This window comes from Callorhinchus milii, unplaced genomic scaffold (assembly GCF_018977255.1).
Source record: "Callorhinchus milii isolate IMCB2004 unplaced genomic scaffold, IMCB_Cmil_1.0 Scaffold2, whole genome shotgun sequence".
Classification (NCBI taxonomy): domain Eukaryota; kingdom Metazoa; phylum Chordata; class Chondrichthyes; order Chimaeriformes; family Callorhinchidae; genus Callorhinchus; species Callorhinchus milii.
Window position 1 is genome coordinate 16,179,051 of NW_024704743.1, and position 14,563 is coordinate 16,193,613.

The window sequence follows — 14,563 nt, forward strand, 5'->3', positions numbered from 1 at the left end:
CTGACAGACTGCTGTCGTGTCACTCAGACATGGCTAAACTACAGGCTGGTCAAATTCCGCCCCCTCCTCCTGCATAGGAACGAATGCCCACTGCTTAACTAACTGGACACAGTTAAATTAATCAGTTACGGTTTCATTCATGCCAAACTAGAATAATTACTTGGTCAAAATTGAATATAATATTAATCGGCTGGATCGTGCAAAAATAAGTGCTCCGAATAAGACGTTCCATTGAAGTATAAGAAACAGCGCACAGACTCTGCATGTGTCAAAGGTCAAATGGGTGGAACTACTTCCTTGTATGTGAGTTCTAACTTTGAATAAAGATTTTTTTCAGAAAGGTTTGACACGTACAGTATTCTCACAAACTTGGGGAAAAGTACATTATTCAGAGCCGGGTCTTGCATTTCTGGTTGCGTGACCTTGGATTAATAGCAGTCTGAGACTGTGTAAGCAGAAATAAGAAAGGCAGCTGCTCAGTAAACAGAGTTATGATTTATTATCAACTCTGTTGAGTTATGAACTACTAATCTCTGGTCCATCACCTGGACCAGGTTGTTGTTTGGATTCTGACTGGGATCGAATTCTCCCTGTTTCACCAGATTGGAGTGTGCACTGATGATTCTTTCAAATTAAGCTCCATTTTGAGAATATATAATAAAAAAGAATCATGTCACTCTGAGAAAGATTGATGATATCTTGTAATTTGTCCCGTAGATGCAGCCAATATTCCTGCAGCACGTCTCAGACTGGAAGCTGAGACAATCAAATGCCTGCCTGAAAATTAGGTTTCGTAACTGAGTATGAACTGGCTCTTTAAAGAGTAACCATAAATAACTATCGTCCCTTCCTTCCTCGGCACTTGACTGTGTGAACCATCGTGACAAAAGAAAAACGCAAAGGAGTTTTGAAAGTACTGGAAATGCATTGGTTAGCACCGAAACCTATTCATGCAATGGGAGGCAATCGATCCTTTTGTGTTCTTCATAGAATCAGGGAACGTTACAGCACAGAAACATTCGGACCATCACGTCTACTCTGGTGTTTTTCCCCACACAAGTCACTGAATCCCACACTCCTGCTCACTCGCCATATCCTTTATATTCATTTTTGAGCATCCATCCAATTCCCTATTGCAATAATTTGTGGCCTCTGCTCCAACATGGGTTTGTGGCAGGGAATTCCATATTCCAACTACCCTCTGTGTAAAGATTATTTTTCTAACCTCCCCTTAATTCTCCTTTTGATTATCTTACATTACTGCTGTCTTGTCCCTAGCTCATATCTAACCTGTTCTTAAAATAATAGGATTAAGTACAACTTTACGACTTTAACAATATTTAACATGGATTATTCTGGCCAGCAAAATAGACACTGCATCCAAAATGTACTTTAAAGAAGACATCACTTCTCATTGTATTTGACGTGTGTGTGTGTCTGTGTGTGTGTGCGTGTGTGGGGGAGTGATTGTGTAAGTGTTTGTGGGTGTATTTGGGGACTGGCTGAATTTGTGTGTTGGTTAGGAAAGGGAAAATTCCTAAATAATCTGTGATCTGATGTTTGGGAAAATCAACCGGAGTTGTAAATAAAACCCAGTTCCCATTTACAATCTGCACAGTGCTGTAGCTCTGTGTGTCAGCATACGCACTGATCTGAACGCTGGTTCTGAATAAGTAAGATCTGACAGTAAAAAGAGTCCTTGATGTGGTCATGACCCAATCCTAATCTTTCATTTAACCTCTTTCATTTTTTTTCTCTTAACCAGTATGGTATTGAAATTCTTTGGCTAACAGGCTTTGGAAAAAATTGCTTTGCACACAAAATTCACATTGATGCTGCATTACACAAACAATTGAGGTTGCGGTACAACCCTGCTAAATAAAACCTCACCATGTTCGTGGCCATTTCTGTAATGCATGGGAAGCCAGTCTTATATTACTGACCACCTGCACAATTACCCTTTGTTTTTGTACCACTAAAATACCTGCTGCACAGTGCAATTTAAAACCTATCACTGCAACTGTCTGCAACCGCCAATTACTTCGAAAATTGTTGGCACACGAACATTTCTGGTCTTACAATAGCACATAAGAGAGACAAAATGACTACTTTTGTAATGCCTTCTACAGTTGTGCTAACCCCCAACATGAGAAATTCATACATTTTCTGTAATTACAAATGTAAAAACTTTAAACACAATTTACACTCAAAAACAGTAGGCTAATAATTGAACTCTGTTATTTGTTTCTGACTTTGGTTAATAGGTTTAGTATCAATTCAGCACTTTGTACCTGACGGTAACAGGCATCCCTTCAGACGATGTCCTCATACGAATACAGAGCTCTCTGTATCTCATGGAAGGTTTCTTTGTCAAATATTTTCACATATTTTACAGTACAAGAAATGTTTATTTGGTTCAGTTTCAGTCCGTTAAAAGACTGTTGTTTTTTTTGTTTGTTTGTTAAAACTATTTCTACGGCACAATTAAGTGTTGTGTTGTCTTTCTTTCCCCCCCAAAATAACAGACCCGACTGCCAGCCTTGAAATTGCTCTGTCCGCACAGCAAATATCCAGTCTTTTACTCGCTTCTCCCAAGAATTTCAGCTTCAGCACTAAGCAACGGATCTCTTTTATGAGGCTTCGTCCAAGGAGTCTGTGAGTGGTTCCATTGAGCCTGCTGTTGAAGGCTCGTGTTGTTTTATGCGTTTGATTGTGTTTTTCAAGGCTTGCCTCTTGTTGCAGAACCAAACTCGCACCACCTCACGGTCATAGTTTAGTTTTTCAGCGATTTCCGTCATTTCTTGGCCTGATGGGTGCGTATTCTTTTCAAAGTGAGCATTTAAGATCTCCAGGGCCTGTGGGGTGAAAGAGGTCCGTCGCTTGCGCTTTTTGGAAGGTTCACTGCCGATAAACTCAGTTAGATTCTGCATTCCTGCTCGGTGGCGGGCCTCAGCCTCGGCCATCCACCGCTCAAGAACGGGCTTAATCTTCTGGGCACTTTTAGGGGTGATGTCCAGCTTTTCGAACCTGGCAGGATACAAAAGGCCAGGGTTCAGTTTGGCTGTCAGACTGCTAGCTATAGAGCTCTCTTGGGCTTCCTGTGGTAGGAAAAAGTGGCTTCTCAGGATGGTGTGTCTGAGGAAAGTTGAGAAAGAAGAGTCTTACTCTGATGCTCTGCCAGGGTGGGAATCTACTGATTGACTGATTCACCGGCAGAGGCATTTCGAACTGTCACTGCTATTTCACAGGAAGACTGTCTACTAGCAAGAATCAATCTTCAAATACAATTAAATAATAGCATTGTTTTACTTATGTCTATGCTTCCAAATAACATACGTTGCAATATTGTTAACGGAAAAGTAACAAATCATTCACACAAGTCTTCCATTTACCAGCATATCTTCTATTACCAAACACCATTCCAGTCTCCAACCACACAGTCAGAGGTAGATATTCCACCTGTATCCAGAGCTATTTTATATTAGCATTTTAAAGTGTGCAAATATTGGACACTTCTTACCTTTAGCCTTGATTTTGAAGCCTGAATAGAAAAGTATCCTTCAAAATTCAGATTAAAGTTGAGATTTCTTTCAAAGGACTGCTTTCAAAATTAAAGCTAAATTTAAGAGTTCTATAGAAAATTGGCTCAAAATTGAGGCTGCATTTGATAATTCCATTAAAAAAAAGGCTTCAAAATTAAGATTAAATTTAAGAATTGTCCAAACAGGGTCTAAAATGCTGAGAAAAAAATACCTAAGTCTAGATGTAGGTGGAATTTCTCCCCGTTATAAACAGTGATGAGTGCTTTAAGTTTGTTCTCTTAAATGTACAACAGAACTTTGCTTCAAATGAGGTTTTTTTTTGGAATAAAAATGCGGCTGGTGAGGGCTTGGGACACAATGGCACGATGGGCTTGGGAAACAAAGAGTAACAGACCTGACTGTGGTGAATCAGTTCTCTTACTTTGCCTTTTGGTACCCAAGATGTGGTAACATTTGTACCAAAAATAATCAGTAAAGGGAGCATTGGTGTTGGAACCATAAATAACTGTAGTATTCTGAACAGCTGGCCGGCTGACACTGCTGCCTGCATTAGACTATAGCATCAGCAAATCTGTGCCATCCACACTTTAGCATTGCGGTGGACAGAAACTGCCCGATTCCTTTTTACAGATGGTTACTGTAAATTCCCCTTTGACAAATTACACAGAATAGATTTAATTGTCTTCTACAAGGTGAGGAAACAGAAATTAAAATACTGTGGATTTAGCAAAATACTGAAGTATACGTTTCCTTAATAACATAAAATTCCTTAATACCTGTATTGATGTAGCAATAAGGTTGGGCCAGATTTCCCATTGGGGACCAGCAGTTTTAATTTGCTTGTTCAATCTAAAAAAACAATCATTTTCTAACCACTTGTTTTAAAATCAACGACTTTAATCTGCAAGATTAATTGCTTTAATTCTATCACCAATCTCACTATTGCAAACTGGGAAGGCTCTACACATAGGGTATTTGGATATGGATAGAGCTATATAGATCAGGCTTCAATACTTGGTGAATACTATAATTGCTGAGATATGAGCAGCGGGAAAGCTTGCAGAACAGCAATATCGATGGTAAGCTATGCGGTTTTAGTTGGTTCAACTCCAGTAGTACCCCAAAGCGCACTCTGGGGTCCCCAAGCCTTGGCTCTTGTCGACCTGCGCCTAATACTTTCTGGAATTAGGTAAGCAGGAAGCGTCCCTCCAGTGAGAAAATGCGCATTCCATTCCAACAATCTAGCTTTGGGATTTCCATGTGTAGGTGAGATGCATGGAAATCCCAGTTTGGTTTGGATACTCTGAAGCATGGTGATGGGTTAGACACCTGGTTGACCAAAAAAAGACATGAGCAACTTTGTTACAAACTCTTAACAAGAAGTTTCATAACAAGAAGCAACTGAATATTTACAGTAGACATAGAATCGGAGAGAGATTCACTGGCACGTGTAATATTTCAGTGAATAGCAACAATAAAATGTATGAACTCGTTTGAAGTAATCACCAATCGCCTACTGCTCTTGTGATCCTATAGTAATAGGAATCCTTACATTTGATATATCGCCTTATCAGGTCTTCAAGACATCTCAAAGCACTTCACAGAATAGACCGTAATGTAAATTGACTGTATATTTTGTTTGTGGGTGAAACACGACAGCCAATTGTGCACATCAGTGAACCACTAAAAGTCGTGGATTGAATGACCAAGTTCACCACCATCTTCACCACCACCATTAACCATCCTCTATATAAGTGACTTGCTGGTGGTCTGCACTCCTGACTTATTCCACTCCCCAAGAGTGAACACATCTATATCAGCATCAATTTGTGGGATGGCTGGGTCTGTTCCAATAACATTGCAGTTGATATCGCTGTTGCTCATACAACGCAAGCCATGCACGAAGGTGACTTATGACTACAATAGTATATAATTATACACACACTAAATTCTGCTCTGCATTACAGACTAGTGAACCAGAAATGAATTGCCAAAGTCTCTTGCGGTCTTTGTGGGCCATTTCTACCAGTGTGTTGAAAGCATCAAACAGCTCAGTCAGTTTAGAGAAAAATAGAGACAGCCAGGAATTCACGTATAATGACTGAACTCCTCTATTTTCACGTCAGAGCACCCAGGCACACTCAAGCACCTGCTTACTTCTAAAAAAAAATCATATTAACACAGGAGAGCTTGCCACTCTCGGGAAAGGAATGAAGTAATGAAGAACAGATTTCACTTTACAGACAGCGCACAAAGTCTGCAATATTTTTTGGTCAGCCGGGTGTCTGACGCATGCTGAAACTCATCACCATACTTCAGTCTCCAAATCAGTCTGAGAGTTCCGTCTATGAATGCTACATATGCGTGGAAATTTCCCAGTGTCTGGAATGGAATGCGCACATTCCTCTGCTAGGAGGGATATATTCTGTTAATTGCAGAAAGTATTAGGCACAGGTTGGTAGGAATCCCAGAGGGTGCCTTGGGGTACTAATGGAATTTAACCAGTTAAATACTCATAATAATAATAATAATTCATGTATCTGATATAGCATTTTATCACGTCACTAAGACATTTCAAAGCACTTCACAGAATATACCGTGAAGTGAATTGACTGCATATTTCGTGGGTGAAACATGGCAGCCAATTGTGCACAGCAGCGTTCCACAAACAGTCATGCACTGAGTGTTCTATTTATTTTGAAGAGATTATTACCACCAGAAAGCAATCCGCCAATCGACTAACAACCGAGTTCCTGGTTGGTAAACAGGTGTGTAGAATAAGGAAACTAAGGCAATCGAACCTGGGTCCTCTCGCTTGTGAGGCGAGTGCTCTAACCGACACGCTACAGAACTCCATTCATAGTCTGAGGTTTGTAGATATCATCTGGGCTGGTAGTACTGCAATACATTGGGCGGTACTGCAGAGCCAGGCCCATGGATGGGATGCGGATATTCCAGAATCAGGCCGTCTGAGAAATTGCCATGTCGGAAGTCAAATCATCTCTTACTTTCAAACATACCAAGGTAGAAGGGCAAATGGGCGATTAGGCTATGAAGGGCAATTTTCAGACCAGTTACCAGGAAGTATTACTTTACACAAAGGGCAGTTAACGACTGGAACTGTTTACCAGGAAGGGTTGTTGAGGCCAGGGCACAGGATTCATTTAAGATTACCGGCTGACCNAAAAATATTGCAGACTTTGTGCGCTGTCTGTAAAGTGAAATCTGTTCTTCATTACTTCATTCCTTTCCCGAGAGTGGCAAGCTCTCCTGTGTTAATATGATTTTTTTTTAGAAGTAAGCAGGTGCTTGAGTGTGCCTGGGTGCTCTGACGTGAAAATAGAGGAGTTCAGTCATTATACGTGAATTCTTGGGGAGAGCGCGGAGAAGTGGGATTGATTTGGATAGCTCTTTTCAAAGAGCCAGCACAAACACGATGGGCCAAATGACCTCCTTCTGTGCTGTATAATTTTATGATTCTATGAGAATGCTTGATGCTGTGATGGAAAGATGGTAGTGTGGGTATTCTAGAAGGATGAAATTAAATAAAGAAACTAAGGTACAACGGGGCAAGAAGAAAAGGTGGAAACAATCTGAGATAATCTAATAAACTGGCAGAACAGGCAAAATGGGCTCCTCCTGCAACTATTTCCTGAATCGGCCAAAAGGCGTCCTTCATTTGAACACCTCTCATGATCTTTCTATCCTGTGACTCACTGATTGGGAATGTGACAGAGTGGAAAGAGCTATGGAGCATCCGTGGAAAAACAGTAGCATTTAAATAGGAAAACAAAGGCAATACTGTCGCTGTAGCAAGGTAATGAGCCACGCTGCTCAGCAAGACGTATCAGCTGCCACTGGTAGCATCTGCACTGCCCAGTTCACGGGTAACATCTCTGCATATTATTCCGTTGATGCAGCAAACACACCAACTTCAGTGCTTGAGTTAGAGCCAAGTATCACAGGGCACTGGCATTGCTTATGGGATCCGTGGGTGAAAACATTATTGGGTTCAATATTCCACACAGTTTACAAAGCCTGAATAGTAAAGTGCTCCTAAAGTGAATGATTGTCCCAATTCATTCTTGGTTCGTTTCCCTTCAAACTCAACTATTTCATGTGAGCTGAAATAAATGCATTCCCTCTCTGGCATTTATTAACCTACATTAAAATGTCCAAATAAGTGCAGTTTGTTGGACTGTGTTTAATATAGGTTGGCACTGGTGGTTAATTTCTGCTCCAGCTCTCAGCATAAATGAGCAATTGCACTTATAACACAACATTCGAGTGCAGTCTTTGGGTCTAATGCTGACACTCTGAGTTTCTTCGACACATTTATTTTATAGGAGAGCTCTTTGGCATTCTTGCACCGTTTTATTAGTGCAGTTGATAATAATCCTTGGATTTGATATAGTGCCTTATCAGGTCTTCGAGACATCTCAAAAGCGCTTCACAGAATATATTGTAAAGCAAATTACTGTATCGTTTGTGGGCAAAATTGTGCACAGCATTATCTCACAAACAATCGTGGATTGAGTGTCCAAATTCTTCTTATTATTTTTACTCCATTTTTATCAGAGTGTTGGAGGGATGAGCAATGCGGAATGACTAAACAAATTAGGACTACGCAACAACAACAACTTGCACTTATATAGCACCCTCCACGCAGGATAGAGTCTCATAGCACTTAACAGTGCCTGATTTGCAGCCTTGCAAAGACACAACTCGGCAAGGTCTTATAAAGATAAATAAACTTCTGATAACTCGGTCGCTTCAAGGGAAAAGGGCGATTTATTCAGAGTGGCGAGTTAGTCATATATAAGTATAAGAAAACATCTAAGGGAAAGGTAAAAGTATAGCAAGTACTATAGAAAGAGAAGGGAAAAGAGGAGTAGGGGGAAAACCAGTGGAGGATCATGTGGAACATAAACAATGGCACTGGCTGTAGATTTTATATAATCTATTATATATATGGAGTCCTGTAGCTCAGGGGTTAGAGCACTCGCCTCGCAAGTGAGAGACCTGGGTTTGATTCCCGGCAGGGAAAAATGTTGGGCAAGTTTCCTTACTCCACACGCCTCTGTTTACCTAGCAGTAAGTATGAAGTCGGTCAATTGTTAGTCAATTGGCGGATCGCTTTTCCGGGGATAATAATCCTTTAAAAAAAAAAAAATTAGTCATTCAATCCATGGCTGTTTGTGGGACGCTGCTGTGCCCAATTGGCTACCGCGTTTCGCCCACAAAATATACAGTCAATTCACTTTACAGTATATTCTGTGAAGCGCTTTGAGACGTCTTGAAGACTTGATAAGACGCTATATCAAATGCAAGGATTATTATTATTATGTAGAAATACATAAATATATGCGGCCAGGATATAACAGCATGATACAACAACAACAAAATTACATTTATAGAGCGCCTTTCACGTCAGGAAGAAATCCCAAAGCGCTGAACAGTCAGGTGTCGGGGCCCGAGCATGGGGGACGAGTGGTGTGGGGGTGAGAGAAGGCAGAGAGGTGGGAGGGAGACCAAAGGCACGATCGAAGAGAAGGGTCTTGAGACCAGCCTTGAAGGAGGTAAGGGAGGAAGCGAGGCAAAGGGACCGTGGGATGGAGTTCCAGAGTGTGGGGGGCAGAGAGGCTGAAAGCCCGATCCACTGATGGTAGGGATGAGGCGGGCATGAAACATGGAGCAGGCGGAGCCTGATGAACGGAGGGAGCGGGCAGGTTGGTAGGGAAGTGTCACATTAAGCCAGGGTGATGGTAGTGTCAAATTAAGTCAGGGTCCTGATTGTGCTTAGGGTCACCTCCCCACTCCCTCTCCCCCTGGTTCGTGCTCAGACTCCACCACTGTCAAGTGCTCCGGGATGTTATCCGGCGTGAAGGACGCTATGTAAATGTAAAAGTTGTTGTTGTTGTTGATTACAGTATATAAGATGCTAAATGGTTTGAGTAAATCCAGAATCCAGTTCAGATATTCTCGGGCAAAAGGCCAAGATGACAGGTTCAGGGTTGTAAAGAATAATCACTTATCAGTCAATAGGAAGTATTTTTTACGTAGAATGTATTATAATTCAAACTGGAACAGGTTATGATACACAGAACAGGACATTCAGCCCAATCAGCCTGTGTCAGTGTTTATACTCCGCCCTTCCAAAATCCCTCTTATTCCCTTCTCCCTCATGAATGCATCAAGTTTCATCTTAAATACCAGGAAGTTCATAGAGGCCAGAACGTGTACCTATTTAAGAAACAGCTTGATGCCTTAATGGGAGGATGGTGGTGTGGGTATTCTGGAAAGAAGAGGTCAGATAAGCAATGGGTCTTCTTCATCTGAACCTCTCTTGTGAAGCTGTATGTTGGAAGAAGGTTACTGCAGACAGAAGGTAAATTCTGTGGTTAGCAGAATACCATTAGCCATCCTTCTTTGTCCACCATGTTCCTATACACAGAAAATACTGCAACAAATCTCTCTGTGATCTTTTAAGTTCAGAAATGATCAGATTCCCCGAACCATGGAATTTTTCCCAAATGACTTCCACACAGACACTGACGTCCCAGTAATAAAAAGCTGCTTGTCAGAATATGGCTTTAGAGCTCGCACTCATTGTTGGTTCCTGTATTTTACAACATGATTCAATTATGTAATACCCTCGTTACAGCTTTTCCATTTAATAAATGCAGAAGGACTTACATACATTCAGAGGAATCTGTTATTTCACTTATTCAAATGGTATCTACATTGACACCATAATTGTTAGACTTCATGTTTAGTTAGAGCTCCATCAATACTTCATGGGACTATTAGAGACATTCAGAAATTGCATGCTGTATTGAATTTTTTACACTGCTACGACTAGCATGAATTATTTCCCTAGTCAGACAGCACTCCTCCTTTAACTGCAGTGCATTAGCAATACCCAGTATAAGAGGTGGATAATGCAAGACTTTTATGTAAAAGCTGCTATATAAATGTAAATTTATGTTGTATTGTACCATGGTATTACCCTCCATAGTAGACTAGTAACATAAAACAATAAACCTTCTCTAGACAAACACCTGGGAACTTAAAAGTAACAATTGGATTGTAAATGCAGAGTTAAGTTGCCCGTGGATGTGCATAACACAACTGATGTGGGGATATTCCATTGCCCTGACCACTGAATGGATTGTACTCCTCTCTAGCTGGCGTATGTGCATTGTGGGAATAGCTTCTTTATAACTAAACACTTAAAAATCTTTAAATATTCATTACATTTTAATTATCTCTTCAATCTCCTGCGGTCCTATTTTCCCACCCACACCCTCATCTCAACAACAACAAATTACATTTGTATAGCGCGGTTCACGTTGGGAGGACATCCAAGGCGATTAATTCAGGCCAGCTTTGTGTTGCTTCGCTCCTCCATTCCAATACAACCTCACGCCACCTGGTCTGTAAGTCCCACTCTAACCCCCATATAGCTACCAACTGAACCAGGCTGACACACATATATCAAGTGCAATAAAGATTATTATTATTATTATTTTGGTATGTAGGGGTAGGGAAAGGAGTTCTTGTGGTTATGTGTTGATTTTCTCATTTGCCGGTGGAGGAGTTGGGGCACAAGGGTTTAGTTGCTCTCTATCCATGGTATCTGATATCCAGCAAGTCTCTAGTGTGATCACACACAAGCACTCTAATGAACTATGCATTGATCTGAATTTGTGAGGGTGACTCCAGACTGGGACAAACACAGTGATGTGTGCTGAAATGCCTGCAGGCTGGACTGTCTCTTCACCTCTGACAGACAGGTTAGATGCAGGAAACTGTCAGCGTAAAGAAGATACAACATTAAAAATAAAACTATCACTGTAAACTGTGGTGTGACAGAGCAGCAGATGAACTCCAGAATTGGCAGAGGCAGCCTTCAACATATTACAATAGGTGTTAGCCTGGCTCAGTTGGAAACATTTGGCTCTGAGTCAGAGGGTTTGGGGACAAGCCCATGTCAAAGATTTTGAACTCATCGTCTAAGATGACTCGATTCTGTGGGAGTGCTGCCTGGTCAGAGGTGTCATGCTTTGAATGAGACGTTAAACCAAGATCCCCCCCTGCCTCTTCTGGTGGATGTTAAAGATCCCGTGGCATTACTTGTAAAGAGAAGGGAATTTCTCCCAGTGCCGTAGCCACTGAACCCCCAAGTTAAATAAAATTGTCATTGATTTTACAGCTGTTTGTGGGACATTGTTGTCCTGTTAATGGGGATTGACTGCCATGCTCTCCTTCACAGTGATTTTACCTAACAGTAATTATAGTGAAACCCTTTGAGACATTATGATGTGAAAACGTGCTTTTAAAAATGCAATCGTAACTGATGTGAGCCAAATTTTCTGCAATTCTTAAATTCTGTGAAAAACTGATTTTAAGATGAATAATGAATTTCAGAATGTTCAACAATTCTGCTCAATTTTAAAATGTTAAGACAAAATGGTCTTAAGGTTAAGACTAGGAGATCAAAATGGTCTTAAGGTTAAGACCAGGAGATCAAAATGGTCTTAAGGTTAAGACCAGGAGATATTTCAGGAATTGGGAGAGCAGTCACAGTCCATTGTGGTTTAACACTTGTCTTCCTTCTCTCCTGGATGAGAGGAGTGCAACCTCTCTGCCGGCAAACCTCAGTTTGTGAACTTGCCATTGGCAAATTGTAGCCACAATTGCACCTGGCATGCCACAAATCCCATCTTAATCTTGATTTCTGCACTCTCCTCAAACTACTATTAAAATCGTATCTTAGTTACACAGCATAGCTGGTTGGAGTAAGGTTTGTATGGAGAGAGGAGTTTATTATCATCTACAAATGCGCAAACAGGTGCATTTCAAAACTGTGATCTCCTCGACAGGATTGAATAAGTGGAGCAATTTTCTGCAGGGAAGTATCCTATAAGACAAAACAGCAGGTAAGTCAAGGGATCCTGCAGAGCACAAGCCAGAGCTATGTAAGGAGCAGTAATCAATGCAATATTCTGGAGAATTATTGAGCAGAACAATTTTGAAGTGCATCTTCAATGCCTCATACTGTGATTCCTCATAACACTGCTCCTAACTGGTAGGGAAAACACTTTCTTATTCTAAAGGGAAGGCATTGGAAACACAAACAGTCTCAAAGGACAGAGATTGTCTTGGTTCACAAATAGCAGAGTATATTTAAGGAGAGTTGTGAGTTGGTGTGCTGCCTTTCTGTTAGTTATTGGAAAGACTGGAAAGCTTTCATCCCAAATAATGGATAAATCATTGGCTTTCTCTGTTACGTCACTGTAATTCCACTAAGATGGACAAAGATGTGAGGTAAACTGTTTGGCAGATTATTACTCTTCATCAAACAACTAATGGTGAACAAAGTCTAATGAAAAGAGATTTTTTTTTTGGTCAAGCGGGTGTCTAACACATGTGGAAATCCATTACCATGGTTAAGATAAAATTTCTCAAAGAACAGTGGGTGTAGTTTATGGACCCCTAAACAGCAGTTACAGTATTGGGCAGAGTATTAACCAGGAAATTAGAGGAGCATGTAGCAAGGGTAATACACTAATAGTGGATGATTTCAATCTTCATATAGACTGGGAAAACCAAATTGGCAAAAGTAAATTAGAGGATGAGTTTATAGAACGCAATAGAGATAGTTTTCTAGAACAATATGCTGAGGAACCAACCAGGAAACAGGCTATCCTAGATCTAGTTTTGTGTAATGAAATAGGACTAATCAGCAATCTGGAAATTAGGCTCCTCTAGGGCAGAATGACCCTAACATGATGGAATTTAACATCAAGTTAGAGAGTCATATAGTTGAATCCGAAGCAAGGGTCTTAAATTTAAATAAAGTCAACTTTGCAGGTACGAGAGAAGATTTGGCTAAAATAGACTGGGAAATTAGATTGAAAAATATGACGGTAGACCAGCAATGGTAAACATTTCAAGATATAATACATATTTCCCAGCAATTACATATTCTCATGAAAGATAAAAATACCACGGGAAAAGTGGTTCAACCTTGGCTAACTAGAGAAGATAGGGAAAGTATAAAATTAAAAGAAGAGGCATATAATACTGCCAAAAAGAGCAGTAAACCTGAGGATTGGGAGGGCTTTAGAGAATAGCAAAGGAAAACCAAGAAACTGATTAAGAGGGAGAAAATGGAATATGAGGATAAACTAGCTAGGAACATAAAGACAGATTGTAAGAGTTTTTACAAGTACATAAAGAGGAAGAAACTATCAAAAGTGAATGTGGGTCCATTGCAGGCAGAGACAGGAAAAATCATAATGGGGAATAAAGAAATGCCAGAGTCATTAAACAAATATTTTGCTTCTGTCTTCCCGTTAGAGGACATTGAAAACTCACTGAAAATAGAGGGGAACCTGGAGGCTAATGTTAGTGAGGAACTTAAAGAAAGGAACATCAGTAAAGAAATAGTACTAGAGAAATTGATAGGATTAAAAACTGATAAATCCCCTGGACCTGATGGCCTGCATCCTAGGGTTTTAAAAGAGGTGGATGCAGAGATAGTGGATACTTTGTTTTTGATCTTCTAAAATTCTCAGAATTCTGGAACGGTTCCCATTGATTGGAAGGTCGCAAACGTAACACTGCTATTTAAGAAGGATGGGAGACAAAAAAATGGGGAACTATAGACCAGTTAGTCTGACATCTGTGGTAGGGAAAATTCTAAAGTCCCTAATTAAAGACGTCGTCATGGGGTACTTAGAAAATCATAACATGATTAGGCAGAGTCAACATGGCTTAACAGAACGGAAATCATGTTTAACAAATTTTTTAGAGTTTTTTGCGGATGTAATTAGCAGGTTAGATAGGGGGGAAACCAGTAAATGTGGTGTATTTGAATTTCCAGAAGGCATTCAACAAGGTGCCACTTAAAAGGCTGTTGCATAAGATTAGAGCCCATGGATTAAATGTAATATATTAGCATGGTTTGGAGAGTGGTTAACAGGAAGAAAACAGAGAGTAGGGATAAATGGTAC

The 14,563-nt window shown here is 40.5% G+C and overlaps 1 protein-coding gene across 1 annotated transcript in view; it reads right to left on the reverse strand.

The window, feature by feature from the left end:
* Positions 1–2,630: 2,630 nt before the first annotated feature.
* The window catches only part of pou6f2 (POU class 6 homeobox 2), a 229,673-nt gene continuing 217,740 nt past the window's right edge, over positions 2,631–14,563 (reverse strand). Inside the window, exon 11 of the mRNA XM_042332610.1 lies at positions 2,631–3,135. Coding sequence (XP_042188544.1) covers positions 2,631–3,135 — 505 coding nt within the window. The remainder of the gene's footprint in view (positions 3,136–14,563) is intronic.